Genomic DNA, 25,040 nt, shown 5'->3' on the forward strand with positions numbered 1-25,040 from the left:
ATAATTTATCTCTTTCTTTATTTTAATACGTTTGGGATGGATGGATTTAAGTAGCCCAAGTTTTTTTATGGCAGAAAATAGATAAAATGTAAAATTTATTGTCTATTTCATTTCAGTTTTCTAATTTTGTTTTCATCTATTTCAATTCTCTAAATTTCAAAATCTATATTCAATTAAGCTCACTCTGTTTAAGATAACATAGTACTTGAGTGGTAACAAAGAAATCGAGCTTAGGACCATCGAGTTCCGGGTGGCATTTTCACTAGACTAATCAGACTAAACACTAGATTAGATAATATATTACATATATAGAAGTGACGTGTCAGGATACTGTGCCCCATTCCTTATTATATAATAATACAAAGCGAGCTCATCAATTATACGACTCAGACAGAGAGAGATTCTTTTTTACACGCGACTCTGATTACTCTTTTTCTTTCATCTTCTTGCTTGTCATTTCAAAAAAATGGCTACGGAGGCGAGTGAGTTGAAACATGGAGTGGTGGGGAATGAGAATATTGGGCACGCTGCTTGCCGCAACACGGGGGGACCTGGGTACGCAACTCCGCTGGAGGCCATGTCTGGTCCTAGAGAAGCTCTCATCTATGTCACTTGCGTTTACACTGGTACCTATATATATATATATATATATACTATCTTCATCTACTTTTTATTTTAATTCCTTTTCTTTTTCATAGCAATTCGACTTAAATATGCAGGGAATTTGCAGTTATTATTGAATTTTCTTTTGGGTCTGTTTAAAAAAAAAAAAAAAATCTGATATATATATATTTATATAAAGGAGGGTGACAAGAGTATTTGTGGCCGATCGAAACATGAACATATTCTTATGTTAATATGGTTTCATGTTTAGTAAAGTTGTAATTTAGGAAGATTTTTGTTTTTTGATTACGTAGTTAAATTGAAGTTAGTGAAGGATTTATTGAAGGTATATGCAGGAGTCATGATGAGGTAGTGAAGCCTTCTTAATTGGATAAGCCCACTGCCAGTGCTGGCCCTACACATTTTGAGTCTTCTGTATATTTATGTATTAATTAAATTACAGTAATATTTATTTAATATTTTTATATTATAATATATATATATTTCATTTAAAATTTATTTTTCTTGCCTTTTTAGATGCAAATTGACTAATTAAATTTTTGTATTCAAGTTCTTTTAATATCTCATTTTTTATTGATAATATAACTAATCCACTTAATCTTTCTTAAGACATTGTCGATTTTAGATATAATTATATTAATTTTGATTTTGAAAATTTTCTTTATGTAGAAGCAATTGTAATCGGTATTGTTAGTAACATTTTATAAGCAATGCATGTATTTGGAAATGAATCTAACCTTTTTATATGATTTAGTATGTCAATTGGAGTATATTATTTTATTTGTAAAGTTTTTAAAAAAAATTTTAACTTTGAAAATAAATCTAAACCATCAATATCATAATAAACATCATGTTTGAGAAAAGATTCAAGATTAAGACAGTATTTTTGCAAACTATTAGTGGTTTCAATTTTGTGAAGTTAAATAGAAAACCAAAAATATCTTCATATATTTGAAATTGTTCAAACCTATTATCAATCGAACTAATTGCTTCATCTACTATATATAAGAAATGGTAATATGAGTAAATTTTAGGGATTTGAGATTTTTGATTTGTTATTGTTTTGTGGTTAATTTTTTAGACCGGATTTGTATTTTATCTTTTTGAATTTTGGTTTGTCTAGAAGTTAAGGATGTTATTTTTGGGACAATTTATTTTGTTTAGACCAAATAATTTTTTGGGGTACCAATGTTTATCAGGATGTACCAAATTTTTTGTTCTTTGATCACAAGGTCACAAGGATTTATCGGATTTTTTGAATTTCATTTGAAACTATTTTTTTGGTCTCTACTGCCCCTTCTTTTCCAAAATTTTGGGGCCCCATTTGGGGGCCTTAGGCAATGGCCTAATTGGCCTAGTGGAAGGCCGGCCTTGCCCATTGCCCACACATTGTTTGATGGAGATGTATATATTGGATGCATGAGATAGTTATTGCATACCAAAAAAGCCCCACCTTTTAAAAAATAATAGGTTTTCCTTGTCTGGTTAAATGAGTGAAATAAGGACTTGCTTCAATTTGAATGCTTAACACAATCATTTTTATTTTTTAATTATTTTAATTATTATTATTATTTTTATAAGATAATATGGAAAGCGAATGATTCCTATTGAAAATCAGCCCTCAACTAAATTTTAAAATTTAGGATTTTGTTTTCCTGTTCTGCAGACTCTTGGATTTCAATGAAGCAGTTTCTTGCATCTCATTATTTATTTTGTGCAGTGCTATATATGGCCAGATTAGTTTCTTAATATGTTTTTGCCATCTTCATAATATATATTGTTGCTTTTAACCTTGAAGAGTTGAGACATATGTGTTGTGCCCTAGGCTTTATTCCTTTTTGTTCCTCACCTCCGAACTCTACCACTTAAAATCCTTTTCTATGTGTGGACTAGTTGATTTGAGCTGTTTTTCTATCTATAGCTTATTGCTTTTCTGCTGTTACGGAACCATTTTGGATTGTTTGTCTTAGTTGGGCATAATGTAATAAGTTACTCCTATAATATAATGGTTAATTGTATATACAGGAACAGGAAGAGAGAAGCCTGATTACTTGGCTACAGTGGACATAGATCCAAGCTCTCCTACTTATTCAAAAGTTATCCACAGGCTGCCTGTGCCTTATTTAGGTGATGAACTACATCATTCAGGGTGGAATTCATGTAGCTCTTGCCATGGAGATCCCTCAGCAGATCGACGCTTTTTGATCCTACCTTCACTAGTGTATGAGTAAATTTTATTTTGCATCAATGAATCTTTGCATACATAAATACATACGTAGGTTCATGTGTATATACATAAATACATGCGCACACGCATTGTTTGGTTAAGCACTGACCATTTATTGATGAAAGGGGTAGACAGGTGCTCCAACATAAAGAGGTAGAAAAATAATGTAAGCACAAGCTTTAGAGGCTACTTTATTTGGAACTTGCTATGAAAATGCTGGTAAATTACCAGTCTAGAAACTGATTCATGCTTGCTAAATTGATTCTATAAATGTTACAAATGAAAATTTGATTAATGTAGATGTGGTTCTTGTTATTGAAATATTACTCAAATTATGAACTATTACATTTTGAACTCACAATTCAACAGTCTGAAGTCCACTTTATCTGTGGTAGTTGTGGATGTGTTTGAAAAGATAAACACACATAAGATTATGGATAATGACTTTGTAGTTAGGCAAGCAGTCTAATTGCATGTCTTGTCTTGACTTGTGCTTAGGTTTGATCTGGTGTTTGCAGCTCACTGATTTCATATTAAAAAAAAGAAAAAAAAGTAAACTCACTATCCAATAAGATGGTAATTCCATTGCTAAATAGGTGTATGCTAGTGACTTCATAGTAATCTCACGATGATTTCTTTATTTAATAACCTATTATTGGTTCTCCAGTGTTCCTTAATTTAGTTTCACTAGCAGTATCAAACTCTTGAACTTCACCGGTATAGGTGGATTAGAAAATTATGGCTCAGGTTTGATACTTCGTATTTATTATGATTTATTTTTGCCTGCCACACCCGGGAGAGGGGGGGGGGGGGGGGGGGGTGGTTGATTTTTGATATGTAATAACCGGTTGCATTTTATGTTTTGGAATATCCCCACAAAAGAAACACGCGAGATAATCTGTTTCCTATTTAAGTCTTTTGTGTTTACCAAAAAGATCAAATTTATGGTTTAATGTAACGTGATATTTTTAACTTTTGAGAATTATTAACACCCTGCCTCCTAAGAAAGAAAGAAAATTGTCTGGTATTGTACTTTTTTGTGTTTTCTTCTACTTCCAATCAATCGGTGCTGTAAGATGGATATATGCCTTTAAAATGCCGTGGAAGCAGTTTATAATGACTCCATTTCTGTAAGAGGCCTAATGTAGCCTTTTCGTAATTTCTGTTCTTTTTGTCAGAAGCTATGATTACTAGTATTGATGTTCATCATTTGAAGAGGTGCATTAACTGTTGGTAATATATTCCTTAATAAGTCAAGCCTTTTCAGATCTGGTCGCATATACGTGATTGACACAAAAACCAATTCCAAGGCTCCATCACTGCATAAAGTTGTTGAGCCCGAAGATATTTTTCAGAAGACTGGTTTGGCTTATCCACACACATCCCATTGCCTTGCTTCTGGAGACTTACTGGTGTCATGCCTTGGTGATAAAGACGGAAATGCTGCAGGGAATGGCTTTCTTCTTCTTGATTCTGAGTTTAATGTCAAAGGAAGGTACTGTTCTAAGACATACAAATAAATCTAATCTTTTACTGTTAGCAAACTAGTCTTAAAAAATCATGTATCTATGTATCCAATTTTGGCGCAATTCGTTATATTGATTAATGGAAACAATATATCAAATTTAAAGACAAGATTGACAATACACAAGTAATACTGGAAATCTATTTAAATATTCACGGAGATGGTGACAGTTTAATAGCATGATTCAATTCCTGGCATTGTAAATTGAGCATGTTTACTGTAGATTTGATTACGATGTAACCTTAAAGCTCCCTTCACATTTACCAGGTGGGAGAAACCAGGGCACAGTCCACTTTTTGGCTATGATTTCTGGTACCAACCACGACACAAGACAATGATAAGCTCCTCATGGGGTGCCCCTGCTGCTTTCACTAAAGGTTTCAACCTTCAGCATGTTTCTGATGGTCTTTATGGGAGGCATCTGCATGTGTACAGCTGGCCAGGTGGTGAACTGAAACAAACATTGGATCTTGGCAGTACAGGGCTCTTACCTTTGGAGGTGAGTGCATAGACAATCTACAGTCTGGTTTCCTACATCTAGAGTATGGCCAACATGATTATTTGTTAATTTATATTTTTTCTCTTTTAATCAGAACATAATAAGTCTGGATCTATTTTTGTCTCAATGTAACCCTTTTGCAGATAAGGTTCCTGCATGATCCTTCGAAAGATACAGGGTTTGTTGGTTGTGCCTTGACAAGTAACATGGTGCGATTTTTTCAGACCCAAGATGGCTCTTGGAGCCATGAGGTATGCACATAAGATATTTATATATGTCTGTATGTTAGTGTGCCATATTGTGTTCACCTTGTAATTTGCTCTGTATTGTCTTTTTATTTGAGGCATTGATCAATATTTGCAGATTGCAATATCAGTGAAGCCATTGAAGGTGCAAAATTGGATTCTTCCAGAAATGCCTGGTCTTATAACCGATTTTCTGATCTCTCTTGATGATCGTTTTCTGTACTTTGTGAATTGGCTGCATGGGGATGTGAGGCAGTATAACATTGAGGACCCTAAGAATCCTGTATTGACAGGCCAAGTATGGGTTGGGGGACTAATTCAAAAGGGAAGCCCAATAGTGGCCGAGGGAGAAGATGGAAAAACATGGCAATTTGATGTTCCAGAGATCCAGGTTTGTGTGAACTCCATTGTAAAAGTTAAAACTCTTTCTGAGCTATAGCTTATTGCTGCCTAATTGATGATTGATTGGGTGCTTTTAGTAACAATTCCCTAAACAAGATAGGCTTGGTTGGGAATGCTGCTTATGTGCAATTTAGATATCAGTTAAAACAGTTCCTGCACTAGAAGTATTTCACACAGAGATGCATCAGATAATCTGTTTGGTTCTTTCTGCTTCTGATTTACATCATGATTCTATAAAAAAAGATGTATTATTAATCTACTGAGTGCTTTATTCATTATCTGGTGAGCATCAATCATTATCATTTAGTAATAGATGCATACGGACCACCTAAACCTTGATGTGTTAACACTATACATTGTATGTGAGTGGCTAGACAACGTATAAGTGACCTGTTATATATTCATCACTCGAGTGCCCTTATCCCATATAGGTATATGCCTAGTTCAGCTAGACGCCTAGACCATTCATTTGATAGGCTGTAGAAAAATAATACTATTTGAGTATCTTCCTATCTCTGATGTTACATGTTAGTGATCCATAACACTTTTTAACCCACATGTATTTCCACAGTACTTAAACAACGTTACTAGAAATCTCTTACCAAATGGGCTAATCGCTCATACTAAGATAGTACTTTTGCTCCATGTAGTTCCCTTAATTTAATATGTTGTTCATGTTAGTGTACACCAACCAGTTTAATTATGTTTATGTGGTTTATGTGCATTGGTTTGGCACAAACTATTTAATCACTCAAACTAAGACAGTACTTTTGCTCTATGTAGTTCCCTTAATTTAATATGTTGTTCGCTTCATATTTTCCTTTCAGGGAAATCAATTAAGAGGGGGGCCTCAAATGATCCAATTAAGTTTAGATGGGAAGAGACTCTATGTCACCAACTCACTCTTCAGTGCATGGGATCGTCAATTTTATCCTGATCTTGTGGAGAAAGGATCTCACATGTTGCAAATTGATGTTGATACAGAGAAAGGTGGTCTGAAAATAAACCCGAATTTTTTTGTGGATTTTGCTGCTGAACCTGATGGTCCTTCCCTAGCCCATGAGATGAGATATCCTGGTGGCGATTGCACCTCAGATATATGGATCTAAGCAACTTGAATCTATTTCTAGCAATAAACGCCAATATTTTAACATATAGTAGTGGATATAATGAACTTTCCAAATTAAGTTGTTGGTGATGACAGTATGTGAAGGAAACATGGGAATTTATGAATTATAAATAATATTTGTAATTTCTACCAATACATTGTCTAGACCTGAACTTATTAGCTCTCCTCTCGTTAGGTTATGACTTAGGAGTCTCTCTTTCTTGTCTTGGTTTGCCTAAGAGAGTTCCTTAGGGCTAGGAGTGTCTGTACATGCTTAGGCTGTTGAGATGGACTCGAAATTCATACAGCAACTTTAGATGCTTCAGATCACGACAGATGAAGAAGAGGGGATTCATATCTCCACTTCAAAAAGCCTTAGAGCATTCACATTGGGTCTTGTAAATGCCATATGTTGGTAATATTTAGCATCAGAGCCCCAAAGCCCTCCATAGCCCTCCATTACCCGATATTGCAAAGTTATAGAATTGTAAAAAAAATTGCAATTGTGCTACAGTGCCATCCTATTTTTATGATGGTACTGTAGCTCAATTGTAAAAATAAAATATTCAAATTTATTCCTCATCTCATTTTTTTAATCCATTTTATTCTTTCTCTCCTCTGTCTTTCTCTTTCTCTAATCTCAATCCATTTCTTTTTCACTCTCTCTTTCCTCACATCTCTAGTGGTTGGGCCTCCACGTTGACGAAGCAGAGATCTATTGGCTAAGGGGTATTGTGAGTCGGATCTGGTGGCGGAGTAGTGGTGGGTTGCTAATATTAGTATCCAAGACAAAAGTCAATGAGTCGTGACAAACAAAAAGATCTACCATTCCTGGAACTTCAAATTCATGTTCAGTTATTTAGTTTAAGAAGTCTACAGAACCTACTTTCTCAAATTATTTTAATACCAAAAAAATTGATGTTGGTTTTTTAACATGGATATGCCCTACGCTCAATTTCTGGAGGTCAAAGTATTAAAATGTTGGATGCTTTGTCGAAAAACAAAGTGAATGCTGCCATGCACAGGGATTCAAGGTTGATTAGAGTGCAACAATGGTAATGGAGTAACCTTAGGTGAGAATCCGTAAGTCCACATGCTGGTCCAAGTTATCCTGCATATTGCAAAAGATGGAAAAACATAAAGTTATGAGGCAGCAAAATTCATAACCACAAATAGGATGGTGAACATCAAGAAAAAGAAAAAAAAATGGAGAACACATCAGTAAAAGACCCAACCAGAAGCCTAGTATGTAGGTTAAGTTTCTCATTGACTGCCAATGCAATGTGTTTTGTACTTGTACTTGCCACTGAAAGCAAACTAGACCATGGTTGTTCAAGCCATTTGTTCTGCTTATGATGTCACCCTGCTTTATATTAGGCCCAAGTAAGTTATCTCTATTGTTAAAGCAGAACAAGTTAAGAGTACCAGCCATCTGGTTGACTTTGGAACTCAAATTCTTTAACCTGTCCTGACGTCAATTCATCTCTTTCCGGTTTTGTTCATCAGCAGAGGGAAGCTTTAATGAGGAGTTGAGGATAATGGTTAGGGCTTTAATGAGGTTGTCAAGATAATGATTAATTGATTAAATTCACTCCTTCCTAACAACTTAAACTTTTTATGAAAATCAGTTATTCATCTTAATATCAAAATAAATGGTCCTAAATTCAAATTCTATCTACACTCAACATCCCATTTTAAATTTTCAAAATCCCACATGTTGGACCTCAAGACTTTGGGCCCACACGTGTGGGGTAGTGTTAAGATAAATAGATAATGGTTAAGTGATTCTTTTCTATCAATTTTAGCCTTTGGAAGAATCAGTAATTAATCAAAGGACAAGGTGAAAATAGTAAAAGAACAATTTGAATCTCATAGAAAAGAAGATAATTGTTCGTTTATAAAAATTACTTACCTACAATTACATGTTGCACCGATTTGGCTATCATATGAATATAAATTAAAACCAAAAATCCTAAACCACTCCATCTCCAGTAAATTTTCAACACTTTAAATACTTTGGTGTAATCAGACTATAAAAACTGATACCAGAAAATATGAATTTTGATGAGAAGCAGGGAAAACACCACATAACAACCAACCACTGCAGGAATGCATCATGTAGACAACAACAGCATGTATGCAAGGACATACGACAAGAGCAAGAGATGTCCTGCAGTCCATCAAGAGCTTGGAATTAAAACTTTTAAATACACTTACCAAGGCAAGAAAATAACAAATTCTTTCTCCCTTTCTAAGTATTGGTCATGTGCCAATACTTAGAGAAACAAAGTATTTAAAACTGATGCAAAATAATAGAGAGAAAAAAAAAACAGTAATTAATTGGTCCAGATACAAGAGATCTTCACCTTATCATGTAATTGAATCAATAAAGGTTATTTCACTTAAAAAATCAATTGTATTAAGTTTACCAAGTTGCAAAGTTGATTATAAAAATAAAATTAAAAAACATTTCAGAAAATTTACAGAACAATTGCATTCACAAATAAAGTAGAAAAAACAACTCCACTTTGCAGGATTTCTTTGGTGCCTGTCATTAAATGAGACAAAAACTTCAATTGTGTAATGTCATTTATAAAAAATGATCACCTTGTAGAGGAGCCTGGAATCAAACATTAGGAAACTACTAAGAGTTAGTAAGGAAAAAAAAATCAACTCACATTTTGAAAAAATAGTAAATTGAATCCCACGTAAATTAGTAATTATCAAAAAATAGTAAATTGAATCCCACGTAAAATTACACAAATAATAAATATAGTTTCCTTTACAAAACAGATCTTTAACAACAATTTCTTAGATAACAACAATTTCATGTGAGGCTTGAATCATACAACAATTTTTGTAAAGTCTCTCACCCAAACCTATCCAATATTCCGGTGAGAGGCTAGATATATACAAAGTTAATTCGACCTGTTTAGGCTGGCTGTGCTTATATACACTATGGATTAGGTTTAGACTGATAGAGTTAATTTGAACTGTTTTTTTTTTTTTTAAGAATTTGAAGGTTTAATTGGTCATATGCTGTAAATTAAAACAATGTGTCCATCTATTCTGCTACTCTTCAAAGAAGCTATATTTGTAGTTTTAACAAATTTCGTAAAAGAGATTGTTATGTGGCACTATGGCAATCATTTATAGTAGACACTGTAGTGACACTCCAGCAATTATTTTGTTTATGTTATTCTAGCAGAAGAAGCACAGGGAAAAGCTTTGTTAAAGAGATGGGTGCATGGTGAGTGATTGCAAAGGGAACAAATCTTTATTAAAGAGTTGGCCACTAATGATTGATTCAAAATGTGATGGTTTTGTGAAGATTTAATGTTTGACAATGTTCCTAATAGCATCATGATGGTATTTTTCTTTCTTTTTTTTTTATATTAAAAAATAGGATGGCAACAAACTTAGTTATCAATTAAGGTTACAACTTCACTTGATATTTTTGTATTTGATGAAAATTTTGACAAATCCACCTTTAGATTACATTTTCTTTTTATATCTTCCATGCTTGCAAAATAATATCCGATTGGCATAAAATTTGACATGTGTTTTAAAAACATAAATTTGACATGTGTTTCAAAATATATAGCCATGTTAATTTGTTTAGTGAGAGTTGTAGCCTTAGACTACTATTGAGTTTGTAGCCAAACTTTGTTCTAAAGATAAATAAAAAATATTTCATGTTTGAAAAAAGGCTCTATTCTAAACCAACCATAAACTTTGCCACCGATCATATTCAATTTATGAGAAGAACATCAATCTAGGATCCGGCTAAACATAAGTTAAAGTCTTTCTAAATATGAAGGCTATGAATATACAAATTTAATATTTAGTATAGTTACTCATTTGTTTTGACTTCATTACTTATAAATGAATTGCATGAGGTTGATTATACTTTCAAGCAATATATATTACTTAACTATTCGATGCAGTGCTCGGGTAAGCGACTGTTTTATCTTATATTTGAAGTTAATGAAAAAAAAAGATTTTATTTTTGCTTTTAAAGAATTACTAATATACCTAACAACTCAAAAATTCCAATATTTTCGGATTTCAAATAAAAAAAAGTAATAATAATTAGGGGCATCACATGGTGTTGTCCAAAATCTTAGTGGAAAGTGTGGATGCTTAGCTCATATATTCTCAAGGTTAGTACAACCCTAATTTTGTCATTGTTGGACTTGGACATAAAAAAAGTATAATTTTTTCACGATCACAACAAAATTATTTTATTTCTCTTTTTTTTTTTTTTTTTTTTTTTTTTTTTTTTAATCTTGATGACTTCTGGATGATATATCATTAATCATAAAATTGTGTAATGCATGGAAATGTTAAATCATTATTGATAAATAAAGATTCAATCAAAAAATTTATAGAAAAGAACATATGTAATTCAATTAGAATATTTTTTTTATAGAGAAATCAAATCTAATCGTATTAAAATTTGTTTACCTGTTAAGTTACTTTAAGTTATGGTACTAGTAATTTTAAAACCAATTTCAATAGCATATACTATAATCCTGACATGTAAAAGTGTGGGTTTTCAATTTTTTTGACAAAATTAATTAGAATAAGTCAATCAAAAATCAAAAATTTCTATCCCTACGATGCAAAGAAAAATTAACAAGATATATATATTTTTCAAATATAAAATTTAATAATTAATTAGGTAATTATTAAAATTTACTATTTATTATGATTAGAGATGTGCATGGGGCCAAGTTGAAGAGTTTTTTCCAACACAACCTGGTCTTGTTGAAATGAGAAATTAATTCCCAATCCAATCCAACCAACATGGGTTGGGTTGGGTGGGTTGGGTTAGGTAAATGAGTTGTGCTTACATGTTTTGCGTTGTCAAAAATTGGGTTTTCATCAAGTATTCAAATATATTTCAATAAATTATTACAATTCATATAATATGCTTTAATTATATTCAAAAAATTCAAATTCATGGCCAAAAATCGGTAAGTCCAAACCCTTAAGTCCGACGATATAGGCAGATTTCGGCTAGATCCATCAAGATCTCGACCCAATCTTTATAGATATAGGGAAATATCGGCCAGATCTCGTTAGATCCAACCAGATCTAACGAGATTCGACAATATTTTGGCCAAAATCAGGCCAAATTTCGCTTCACTCTGGCAAACCCGAAATCGATACGACCCGAACCGGCAAACCCAAAACTCGAACCGGGTCGATTGCGGGTTAAACTTTTTCCCACCCGATGCATTCAAGTCAAGGCCGGGTTAGGCACAAACCCGACCCGACCTGACCCGTGGACAGCCCTAGTAATAGCTATTCCTTAGTAAGTGTATTAATTTCTAAAATTAATATGTTCTCAAATAAATAAACTTTTCACATGCACATAACAATTATGAGAATAAAAAATCATAAAAAATAACTAATCTCTCTTTCAATTTTTTTTTAAATATTATTTTTTAGAAAATATAATTATATGAGTAAGATATTTCCTAAAATATTCTTTAAGTTTTATTCTAATGATATAAAGACAATTTGATTTAAGGGTTCTATTCTTGTATTGTCACCAAACAAATAAATAGTAATTGGTATTACATTACAACATCTTGTATTTCTTGTAATAACTATTCATATTCCTATGTAATCACCATTGCAGTCTATCAAACATGTCTTTAGAAATGAGAAATCTCAAAAGTGTGTAAATTTGAACTCAAGAGTCCGTGAATATGTCCAAGACAAAAGCTACAACCAAAAACATTCTCTTTTTTTTCTTTTTTCTTTTTAGGGAAGGAACAAACATTCGAGAAAGAAAAACAAAGAGACAGGTGTTGCCAACACAAAAACACTTTCATTTTCATTTTAGTCAATGATATTTATTTATTGGTCCTTAATGTTTGGACTTGTTCTTAATGTCTCCCTTCTATCCATTCTTGTTGATGACGGCATACAATATCTATAGTTAGTGCAACTAAAATATGCCACATTATTTTTTTTTTTGAAGGGGAAATATTCATTCAATTGTAATGATAAGGAGTCATGATACAAGGCTTTTAAGGCTAGTGGGGGAGAATCCTCCATCAAATACAAATCTGCATCTAAAGAATTTCTAGCATATTGAGCTAATGCATGAGCTACCTTATTTGCTCCTCTCCTAATATAACAAACTCTAGCCCACTGTAACCCCCACAACAAGTGTATGATATCACTTACAACATTCCCAAGCAGTGAAAAGTTTTCTAAAGAAGAAGAGATGGATTGGATCACATTACTATTATCTCCCTCGATAATCAACCTAGAGAACCCAACATCCACGGCAAACTCAATAGCTCTTCGACAAGCAAGTAATTTGGCCTTATCACTTGTACGCACCCTCGGACCACTCACGGACATAGCAGCCATCACTTCACCCTTGTCGTTCCTAATTATAGCACCAAAGCTTGATCTGTCCAAGCCTGAAAAAATCGCTACATCAAAGTTCAGTTTGTACTTCGAATGTGAGGGAGGTTGCCAAACGTCTCCACTCTGTTGCAGCCGAGTCAGAACAGAGAGATTATTTCGGGCCTGTTTAAATTCAGCAACATACTCCTCAGCTCTTTTGTTCAAGCTACTCGGATCCTTCATTCTACCTCCATGAACTACACAATTCCTTTTATTCCAGATAAACCACGCTTGTGCCCAGAACAAGTCCATCTCATCTGATGTTAACCGCTACAATAAATCCACCATCAATTGCTTCATGTCTTGTTGCTCGTGCCTGGTCTTCTGCAACTTTCGGATGCTACCATACCAAATATCTTGGACTGCTACACAATCCCATAAGGCATGGACTGTTGATTCCTCCTCCCTCATGCATAATTGGCATTTATTTTCTTGAACAACTTTCCTCTTGAACAGATTCCTAGTTGTCGGTAATATTTCATGACAGGCCCACCATCCGAAGATTTTAATTTTGTTTGGAAGTTTTAGCTTCCAAATCGTAGCCCATACCTTCCATTCAGCATAGCCCCCTGAAGTTCCTGTCCGATCCCCCAAATTCCTAGCCACATGATACACCGATTTGACGCTGAACTCTCCCTTAGAATTGTGCAGCCAGATGATAGTATCATTAATGTCTCTACGGCTCAATGGAATTTGGCAAATAGCTCCTGCATCCTCCCTGTGAAACATAGCCATGATTTCTTCAGTCCTCCAAATATGCAAGTCCGGATTAATCAGATCAACCACCCTCATTCCCTCCACATCTTCATGAACTGGGTGTAATATGCTATTAGATGGATAATTGGGGATCCACCTATCTTTGAGAACATTAATTGAGAGGCCATTTCCTACCCACCAACAATGTCCAGATAATAGTATGGGTTGTGCAGCCATCAAACTTCTCCAAACATATGAGCAGTTTGGAGAAACTTTAGCTTCAAGGAAAGAAGAACAGGGAAAATACCTTGCTTTGAAGCATTGATAAAGCAGAGAATCATTGCATTGAATCATTCTCCATCCCTGCTTAGCTAATATGGCAAGGTTAAAAGCTCTTAGATCTCGAAAGGCCATTCCTCCCTTTTTTTTTGAAGCTGTCAGTTTATTCCAACTCCGCCAATGAATCTTTCGTTCACTCCCCACCTGACCCCACCAATACTTTGCACACAGAGCATCCAGTTTATCACATAATTTCAATGGGAGTTGAAACACACTCATTGTATATGTGGGTATGGATTGTGCCACAACCTTGATTAGAATTTCTTTACTAGCTTTTGACAAAATCAAGCCCTTCCACCCTTGAAGCTTCTTCCATATTCTGTCCTTCAAATAAGAAAATGTGTGATACTTAGCCCGCCCAACCAAGGTTGGTAAGCCAAGATAAGTTTCAATTCTATTCACCTCCTTAACTCCCAAAATCTCCAATATCAGTTGTTTTTGGTTGTCTAAAGTATTGCTACTGAAGTAAGCTAAAGTATTTTTTAAAAATACATTTAAAAAGTATTAACATTTAACAAAAAAGAAAAATATATATATTTTTAAACAGAAAAATATTTTTTTAAATATATTTTCTCTCACAAACTCTCTTTCATTTTTCCTTCTATTATCAACTTAACCTTTGTCTCGCTCTCTTTCTAACAAGCACACATAAATAATAGGTGCCACTGTAAATTTAATTAATTACTATAAATTTATAATGTAATGAGAAATGATATGTTCACAACAAATTTTATGTGATAAATTATTATGGGTTGTTATTGGTGTGGTAGAAAAGTAATTTTAATAGTAGGTTCAAATTATAATTAATAACAACTAACCATCTAAGAGTAAATATATATATATATTTATTGCACTTTGAAATATTCTATAATTACCTGTGTTGTTGTTGTTGTTGTTGTTGTTGTTGTTGACATTAATAACCGAAAAGACAATATTAAAAACATACTCAAATGTTAGGAATTAAAATTAAAAATTTTAATTTTAAGGGCCAAAATTGAAATTCTTGAAATTTAGATGGTGAAGATTTTTTATTAGGGAAAAATTGTGAATTCAAAATCTATGGTGCAATCAATAAGCAATCATAAGATTCAAAGTTTTTTTTTCTTTTCCTATGCCTGCGTATCCATGTCAGTCAATTCTTTGTTCAGGGCCTTCAGTCAAAGCATCTCAGTCGATACTAAAAGAGACTTCCCTCACGTGACTGATTACAACCGGAAGATACTGGTCTTTTTGTCGCATAATGCGGAATCGGATCAACTGCAAACTGGCAATTGCCAGTTTGTAGCACAAACCTTTCGCGTTGTTTCTCAAATGGAGACAAAAGTTAGAGGAAAGATGACTCACTACTTTAAAGTAGAATCTTTGTTAATAGTTTTTTTTTTTTTTGGTTAAGATCTTTGTTAAAAGTTAAAATTAGGAACTGAGAGTAAGGCTCTTTTATTTATTAGTTAAAATTTAATAATTTGTTTCTATTATAATTTAAAATTATTATATTTTTTAATCACAAAAAAAATTTAGGAGTGTGATGAGTAAGTATTTGTAGGTGAAATATTTTTTTCATCACACTCCTAAATTATTTTTTGTGATTAGAAAATGTAATAATCTCAAATTATAATGGATGCAAATTATTAGATTTTATCCAGAAAATAAAAGAGTCCTTCACGCGCATGTTCAGAGGCTAGTCTCTTTTAATTTAGAGAACAGTTCTAACTTTTAAAAAATTCTTTAACAAAATTAATGAAATCAAAACTTAGGATATAGTTCTAACTTTTTTTTTTTAATTCTTTAACAAAATTGATGAAATCAAAACTTAAGAAATAATATACATATGCTAATAATATTATTAGCATATGTATATTATTTTTGGGATCTTCAAACCCTTGAAAAGAACTATTGCAGAACATTTGTAAAAAATTGTGAGGGAAATTTAAAAAGAATAAATGTGTATTTAAAAAAAAAAAAAAAGAGTAGAATATCATAAATTTTGTCATAATATTTTAAACTTTCAATACATATGTATACACCATTTCCTACTATAGGAGGCGAGTTTTGAAGCCAAACTTTCTGTAACAGAAGACCTAAAACTCAAAAGCAGGAAAATTTGCTAAAGTTACATTTACAAACAAAGTTCACACTATCAATGCACCATGATCCAAATCTTGTTTCCCATTTATATGCTGCTACTACATTTCTCAATTTTCATTTTTAGATATTGTTGAGTATCTTTCCACTTTGTTTTTCATTCTTGTTGATGGTGAAAGCTAAGAGAGCCGTCTTTCAACAAACTCATCTGCTAACTATAGAACTAAAATTATCACACACGTGCTCAGAGGTTTTTTTTTTTTTTTTTGTAAATGTTAATAATTTGAATCAATTATAATTTGATATTACTATTTTTTCCAATCACAAAAAAGTCTAGAGGTGTGATGAGCATTTTACATTTTTGGGTGAAATAATTTTTTAATTACACCCCTAGAGATTTTCTATAAAGAGTCTGTAGGAAATAACTTAGCAAAAAAATAAAGGGCCTGCTTGAAGTAAAGGCAAAATCTGTAACTTATATAGTGATGAAAATCTCAGAAGTTGAAATTTGTCTTTTAAATCATAACTCATAAGGATCCCTGTGGACTGTAAGAGTGCTTTTGAACTCCACTAACTTTACTAAGTTGTCCTATGAACCTTGAAGGAGTTTGGTTACTTTGATACTATTATACATGCATCAATCACCCCCACCCCCCCCCCCCCCCGCGAAAAAAAAAAAAAACGAATTCCATTTAAAATGTTAAAGATGGGAGAAAAAGTAATGAACTGGTCAAAAATTTTTAGTAACACCAAGAATTCTGAATTAGCAAGCTAGTATAGTATAATTGTTTGTTTGAAGGAGTGAGAGAGAAATAAGAATGAACTCGAGTGTCATCAGTTTGGCCATCTGCTCGAGCACCAAAGCTCATGACATCAAAATCAAGTAAGGTAGACCTTCTCCTCCCCTTGTGATGTAAAACGTGTCTACTCTTTTGTGCCTTAAATTCAATGTCTTTCACAACTAACACTGCTTCTCTACCGAAAACACCATTGAAATAATAGATAGACAGCACTAAGAGCAATTTGGCATGGAAGAAAGGCTGGCTCATGTTGCTGTTTTAATCTATGTATGCATCTGCAATAATATGTCAGTTTTGAGTGAGAGTAGTTTTGTTTGTTTAAGATTAAGAGTAGTGTGACATTGAGCAAGATCAAGAGCTAAAGAGTTGTGACTTTGCCGGTAAGCTCTTGCAGTTCCCGAGAAGTTATGGAAAAAAAGAAAAAAAAAACATACGTGCAGGGTTTACGGCTTTGTGAAAGCCATGGAATGTGGAGATAGTTGTCTTAACTCTCAACTGCTATCTTCGGAATGTGGAGATAGTTGTCTTAACTCTCAACTAAGTTAGTTTTTTTTTTTTTTTGTTTTTTTTTTGTTTTGTTTTTTTTTTTTTTTTTTTCTGTCAAAAATATCCTTAAATTAATTAACTAACAACTTAAAAATAGGAATAAAATCGTAAATTAACAAAAGAAAGTTAGTTATTACTTTTTTTTTTGTCAAAAATACCCCTACCTAAAACTTAAAAATATGGTTAAAATAGTAAATTGACAAAAATAATAAATTCTTACTTCTACGTTGAAATGCTTTCCTGCTTTTAAAAGCTCATACTTTTACATTAATTTAAATTCCTACTTCTACTCTTTAACTCCCTATAAAATAGGATCACTCTTTTGTTAGTTTTAAAACTCCTCCAATCTACAAAATTCACCTGATGTATTCATAAATATATATATATATATAAATATATATATATATATATATATATTTTTGTAATTAGAAAAAGTAGAAATCCTAAATTATAATAAATGCAAATTATTAATCTTTACCCAAAAAATAGAAGAGTCTCTGAGCACGTGCTTTCACAGTTTCACGCGCTCAGAGGCTAGTCTATACTATTATTTAGTTTTTTATATATTGATATTTCATTTTGTTTTTGGATAAGTGTGGGGTGTTTTAAAAAATAATAATAAGGGTTGATTTGGATACCGCTTATTGCTGAAAACTGAAAACACTGTAGCAAAATAATTTTTAAATGTGTGAATAATATCGTGGGACCCAGTGTCTAAGTTGTTTTTGCTATAAAAAAAGTACTTGCGGGTCCCATGAATAGTGCACAGGACCCACAGAAAAACAACGCAAACACGCAATGCATGCTCAAAAACGCTATCTAAACTCCACCTAAAGGATTAGAAACGTAGGTTTATTTTAACTATTTAGTTTGTTTTTTATTATTGACATTAGTTTTGTTTTTGGATAAAGGAAAAAATAAACAACAGCTATGTTGGTTGTTTAACTTATTTTTTTATTTAAAAAAAAAAAACAATAAAGGTGCTTAGAAGAAGTGGGTTAGTGGGAGAGTGTTCATATTTTGTAGACAATATTTTAGTACAAGTTAGACATGTATTTTTACCATACTATCCTTTAGTTTTGTCTCTGCTTAAACCTAGAGGTGTAGGGATATTTTGGAATAAAAAAGAATCTGGTCCAAACAGGAGAAGCCCCTTAAATAGTAGTATAGATAATACTTACAATAATTGTAGAACCATGTAAAAGTCACAATTTTTGTTATTAAAAGGATTCAAAAAGTTAGTTATTACTTTTTTTTACTTCCAAAAATACCCCTAATTTAATTAACTAATCCTTATATTCAAAAAATGACCGAGTTTAGCTACAAAATTGGTTGTAACCTTAGACTATAACCCTACTTAATATTTTTTTTATTGGAGGTGAATTTTGAAAAATTCACAATTGGATTATATCTTCTTCTTATATCCTGCATACTTGCAAAATTTTTAGAAAATTAAAGATTAATAACTATGTCATCAACAAATTGTTTAAATTATAAGTTTTTGTAATTCAAAATTATGCATAAAATATAAGCTTATAGATCATATAGTAAATAATATTCGATTGATACAAAATTTGACATGTGTATAAAAAGCGTAAAAAATATGCAATTTAACGATTAGATTTTCAAAATATGTAGTAATTTTTATTTTATTGAGTAATGTTGTAGATTTTAGTTACAACTAATTTTGTAACTAACTTTGTCCTTCTTAAAATATAAGAAATAAGGTCACAACTATAAATTCACAAAAAAAGAAAAGAAAAAGAAAACAAAAAAACCTACCCAACGTTTAAAAAAATAAAATAAAATAAAATACTTCCTAGTTCCCACTTCCCTTCCCACTATCCCACATTCTATATAAATAAAAACTGCCCACAGTACCTATCCTAACAAATAAAACTTCCATAAAAATAAAAGTAAAAAACTACCCCATTCGACCATTCCCACGTTTAAAAAATAAAATAAAAACTTCCTTCCAAAAAAGAAAAAGACTTCCATAAAAAAATAAATATAAACTACCAACCAAAGTTGTCAAAATTGGGATCCTATATAAGGTCATTGAAGGTAGTGGGATCGTAAATCGTAGGATCGGATCGTGAATCATAAGATCCTACATATTTTCAAATTTAAAGCAAAAAACACGTTGATAATGGCTTTGTATGTTGAATAATCACATAAATTATAAATTCATTCATAAAAAAACTTATATATGCATCATATGATGTAATTTGCATATCATACATCACTAAGTCTATACTAACAAAACAATTATATTTAAGTTTTGACCCAATGTATTTTAATAAATGTTTAATATTTAGCAACCAAATACCAAAATATTTATCAAAACATATGGAAAATATTTTCCAAATTCTAAGTTCCAAGTTTGAAATCCAAAATAAATTAGCAAATGGAAACTAGCTAGCTACAATATGAAATCCAAAAGTAAAATAAATATTAACGTGAAATGAACAATTAATTATTCTCATTCTAAAGTTCTTATAACCACCGTCCTAAATTCCTAATCATCTTCATCGATTTCATCATCTATGTAAATATTATATATTTGTATATTAGAGCTGTAAAAAACATTAAGATACAATTTCATGCTCAACTATTCAAGTTATACCGCTCAACAACAATTAGAGAGCATGCTCAAAAAAATTAATCAATTAATATACAAATACAAACATAACTGATAAAATTATATATAAACAAATATTTTAGTAATATTAAAACACAAATTAATTTATTGTTCAAATAAATTTAACAATATTATAACTTGAAAGGTAGCAAAGTCAACATCAAATTCTTCATTTAGAATTGATGAAGCATTCCTTCATTTTGATTACAAATGGACTAGAAATTAGAAAACATTTTCTTAGGTTAACATAATTTTATAAAATAGAAAATAAAAATCCATACCATCACAATATGAAAAAATAAAAACCCTTAAAGTTTAATCAAAGCAAAAAATTTATCCCATAAAAAAAAAAAAAAACCAAAAATTTATGTTTTTAGTAGGATTGGTAGGACCCCATATGATCCTATGATCCTACCATTTTTACGATCTTAGTGCAATCCTAAACGTTTTGGTGATGTGGAATTGTAAAATCGTGTGATCCTACAATCCAGATCGCGATTTTGACAACCATGCTACCAATGCCACATTAAAAAAAGAAAAGAAAAAAAAAAAAAAAAAGACCCATGCAAAAACCAATTATAACTTCTTGGAAAAAATTAAATAAATACTTATATACTTATATGGTATTAAAATTTCTTATATACTCATGTTCAAAGGGTTTGACAAAGTTATTTTATTTTTATTAGATGCCAAGAAATTTCATGGTGTCCTTTTTATAATATATATATACATACTAGCCTCTGAGCATGTGCTCATGCGCATGCTCAAAGGCTAGTATTTTTATAAACTGTTGAGAAGAGTTTGTGTTTGTGAGAAGTTCAACTACTGAGAAGTAGTGTTTCCAACGTGGGTAGGAATTTATTTAGGAGAGAATTTACTATTTTAACCCCATTTTGATTGGTTTAGATTAATTAAATTATGGGTATTTTTGACAATAAAAAAAAACTAACTTTCAAAATTCTCTTAATATATACAGATATATATATATATATATATGTTTTTTTATCTATACTACTATTTAAGGGGCTTCCTTTATTTGAATCGGATTTTTTTTTTGTCCAAAATACCCTTATTTCCCAAAGTTTAAGTAGAGATAGAACTAAAAGAACAACAAATTAAAAATATATCTTTAACTCCCACTAAAACGTTGCTTACAAAATAGGATTACTCTTCCACTAACCCACTTATTCAGAAACAAATTCAAGTTAGACTTTTCTCTTCCTTTATTTTTTTTAATTGGCCGAAAATATATATATATATATATATATTTTAAAGCCACGTTAAAAGTTTTTTTTTTTTTTTTAATTTTAGAAACCCATGTTAAAAAGTTACTATTTTTTGGGTAAAATTTAATAATTTGCATTAATTATAATTTAGGATTACTACATTTTCCAATTACAAAAAAACCTAGAAGTGCGATGAGTGTTATGCATTTGTACCAAATATTAAAATTATAATTGATGCAAATTATTAAATTTTACTTAAAAAATAGAAAAGTCTTTGAGTATACATGTGAGTGCGTGCTTAGAGGTTAGTATATATAAAGAAGTAGTAACTCAGTTTTTTATTATACTATTACACTCTATGTCAATGATACTATTACACTCTATGTCAATGAATACTTTTGAATTTTTTTTTTAATTGAACACCTTTGAAATTTTGATTATACTATTAGTCTATTATACTCTATATCAATGAATACCTTCAAAATTCCATAGACATTTTGTGATGATTATTTTATTATTATTATTATTATTATTATTATTTGTTTTTTTTTAGATGCAATGAAATTTCATGGTATTCTTTTTAAAATATGTGTGTATATATATACACATTTTTTTATTATATAAAAAAGTACTATCTTAACTTTTGATTAGATCATTTCATTTCATATCAATAAAATATTCTTAAAATCTCATAGATGTTGTATTATGATTGTTCATTATTTATCATCATGATAATATATCAATTAATTTTTTGTATAAATAAAATTTGAACGTCATCTTTTTTATTAGAAATAATTTTTTATTATTATTTAAGTTAATTGAAATTGAGGTTGTGGTTTTGTGTTAGTTCAGCATTTAACAATGGACGGCTATAAATGTGACAGCGAATCAATGTAGGGCCTTCCCCTGAGCAAAATATCATGTGCATGCTGCATTGTGACCCATTCTAACGCTGTTGTCAGATCAAAGAAAGAGTTGATTTGGTGGCCTGCTTTTTCTAATAGCCACACACTTAGAATAAATAAAACTAAAAGATCACATTATTGGTATTGGTATTGGCATACAAAAAGTTATATAACTTTTATAATTGTTGCGCCTGGTTCAGATGTTATTGGCTGTTTGATATATGTGTTTAAATACATATTTTTAATTTTTAAATAATATTATACGTATTTTTATATAACTTTTATCATTGTTGCGACTGGTTCAGATGTTAGGGGTCGTTTGGTATATGTGTTTAAACATATGTTTTCAATTTTTAAACAACATTACATGTATTTTCACATATTTTTTCATCCACACGTATTTTCAAAAAATACAAACAACGTTATTAGAACAACGTTACCAAACGAGCTCTAATTGCGGAAAAAAACAAATGCACCACACTAAAATAACATTTTACATTCAAACCTCCCTAGCTAAAGATAAACTATAGTGTTTCGAGTTGAAAATCTAATGCTGACTTATATACCTAATTCTCAAAAAAAGAAAAAAAAAACGAATATAGGAATTAGTAATTTAATTAACTTAAGTTAGGTTAGACTAAATTTTCTCAAGTGGGAATCCGTAGCATGATTTCATGGACCTAACCATACATCATTCACTTTATTTTATGGAACTAATATTTTTCACGTAACCCAAAAAATAGAGGACTTTTTTTGGTTGCTAAAAAAAAGAAGAGGATTTACCCTAAAATACACATAACATTTTCATATTTTATTTTGTAATATATGATGATGATGGTGATGATTACAACAAAAAAAGTTAGTGTTTAAATGTCAACAGAAGTTTTGAAATACTTGTAAAGGCAAAATTCCACATATAGTTCGGTGTTGACATTGGTGTATTGTTAGACACAACTATTCCAATACTTAAGTTAGTACTTAACGATACAAACTCTGAGTCATTACTTAGAAACCTGCACCAAAAGTGCTCTCATGTAACGTAGGTCGCTCTCGGGTGCCCTGTGGTGCATGTGGAAGCAGTTAGAGTCCTGTAGGCCGTGCCCTTGCAGGAGTTAAGTGGTCTTCGTGCTGTAAGACCAACAGAAGTGTAGTGGTCTTCATTCTGTAAGATCAAACGTAGGGTGGTGAGATGGAGGATGAACTGGAAGAAATGTGGAAGAAGCTTTCCTTTACAGAGGAGGAAGGGGAGAGCATTTCATTGGGGAGTAGTACCACGGAGGCTGCAAAGTTGATAGGAAAGAACTGTTTTGTGATGAAAGTTTTGTCACATAAATGTATGAACATCGATGCCCTTAGGAAAAACTTAAGGATGCTTTGGAAACCAAACAAAGGGGTGCTAATAAACGAGATTGGGGACGAACTGTTCCTTGTGGAGTTCGGAGATGGAAGAGATAAGAAGCGGGTTATGGATATGAGCCCGTGGACATTCGAGAAACAACTGATTCTTTTGAAAGAGTTTGAGGGTGAGCAAGTGCCAAACAAGATATCTCTGTGGCAATCCCCTTTCTGGGTGCAAATACATAACCTGCCTCTGAAGAGCAAGACTAGAGAAACGGGTTGGGCTATTGGCTCAAAATTGGGAGAGGTTATGGACGTTGATGTGGCAGATTCGGGTGTTCAATGGGGAAAATACCTCAGAGTAAGGGTCATGTTGGATGTTACTAAGAAGCTGGTGCGAGGAAAAAAGATAGCCATTGAAGGCGGGGAGCAGAAGTGGATAACGTTCAAATATGAGCGTCTTCCGAACTTTTGTTACAGGTGTGGTTTACTCAGCCATGGATTAAGGGACTGCCCAGATGGTAAGATGGAAGAAGTGCCAGAGCCATCTTCTTTACAATATGGGGCGTGGCTGAGGGGGGAGGTGCCGAGAAGAGGCTGGGATGAATCTATAAAGCCCGGACCTGAAGATAGGTGGTATGAAAAAGGTGGTTCAGCGAAAGGCATGGGGGGAGGAAGAGGGATGTTTGTGCACGCGCCGGGAATGAGATTGGTGAATGAGAAAATCTCGGAATCATCGCTACCACAGCAGGGAGATCGTGGCAGAGGGGAAGAAACAACTGTGGAAAGCTTGAAAAGCCAAAAACAGGGGAGTGATCATGAAAAGGGTAAGGCGACCAGTATTAGAGATCACCCTCAGGAAATCCATGCTATTTTGATGAAAGAGGATAGGGAAGGGCTCGGGGCTCAAAGTCAAACGAAGGAAGAGATGCGTTGGGAGAAAGAGACCCATCCTGAGGTTGAAGTCCCCTTCAAATTTCGTGTGGCGCCAAAAGATACAGATGGAGAAGTTGAAGTGGGCCTGGTAAGTGTGGACAAAGAGACCGGCCCAATGGCAATGAGTTTTGATGCTGAGGTGGGCTGGGTTGCTGAGGAACTTGGCCCAAAAAGTGGCCATTGGAAACGCATGGCTAGGATGGCTCACATTGCAAGCCCGTCCACAGAGTTAGTGCAGGATAAAACATTGGGGAAAAGACCAGGCCCGGTACCTGTACAAGAACTAGAAACCAATGTTACAAATCGGAAAAGAAGAAAAAACCAAGAACAGAGCAATGTTTTGGAACACAGTGTAGAGAGGGATGGCGGAGAGGCGGTGGCTGCGGAGCAGCCCCGCCGAGCCTCATGAACGTGCTTGCATGGAACTGCCGGGGTTTAGGGTCATCCCCGACAGTCCAACTTCTCACCG

General features: G+C 32.5%; 1 protein-coding gene across 1 annotated transcript; it reads left to right on the plus strand.

Moving 5' to 3' along the window:
* Positions 1–375: 375 nt before the first annotated feature.
* On the plus strand, positions 376–6,784 carry LOC126693436 (selenium-binding protein 1-like). Its single transcript, XM_050389390.1, has 7 exons — positions 376–626; positions 2,650–2,845; positions 4,119–4,346; positions 4,644–4,875; positions 5,019–5,126; positions 5,239–5,511; positions 6,350–6,784. Exons 1-7 carry the CDS (start codon positions 467–469, stop codon positions 6,629–6,631), a joined length of 1,479 nt encoding a protein of 492 aa, XP_050245347.1. The 5' UTR covers positions 376–466; the 3' UTR covers positions 6,632–6,784.
* Positions 6,785–25,040: the final 18,256 nt, after the last annotated feature.

Source organism: Quercus robur, chromosome 7 (genome assembly GCF_932294415.1).
Source record: "Quercus robur chromosome 7, dhQueRobu3.1, whole genome shotgun sequence".
NCBI lineage: Eukaryota > Viridiplantae > Streptophyta > Magnoliopsida > Fagales > Fagaceae > Quercus > Quercus robur.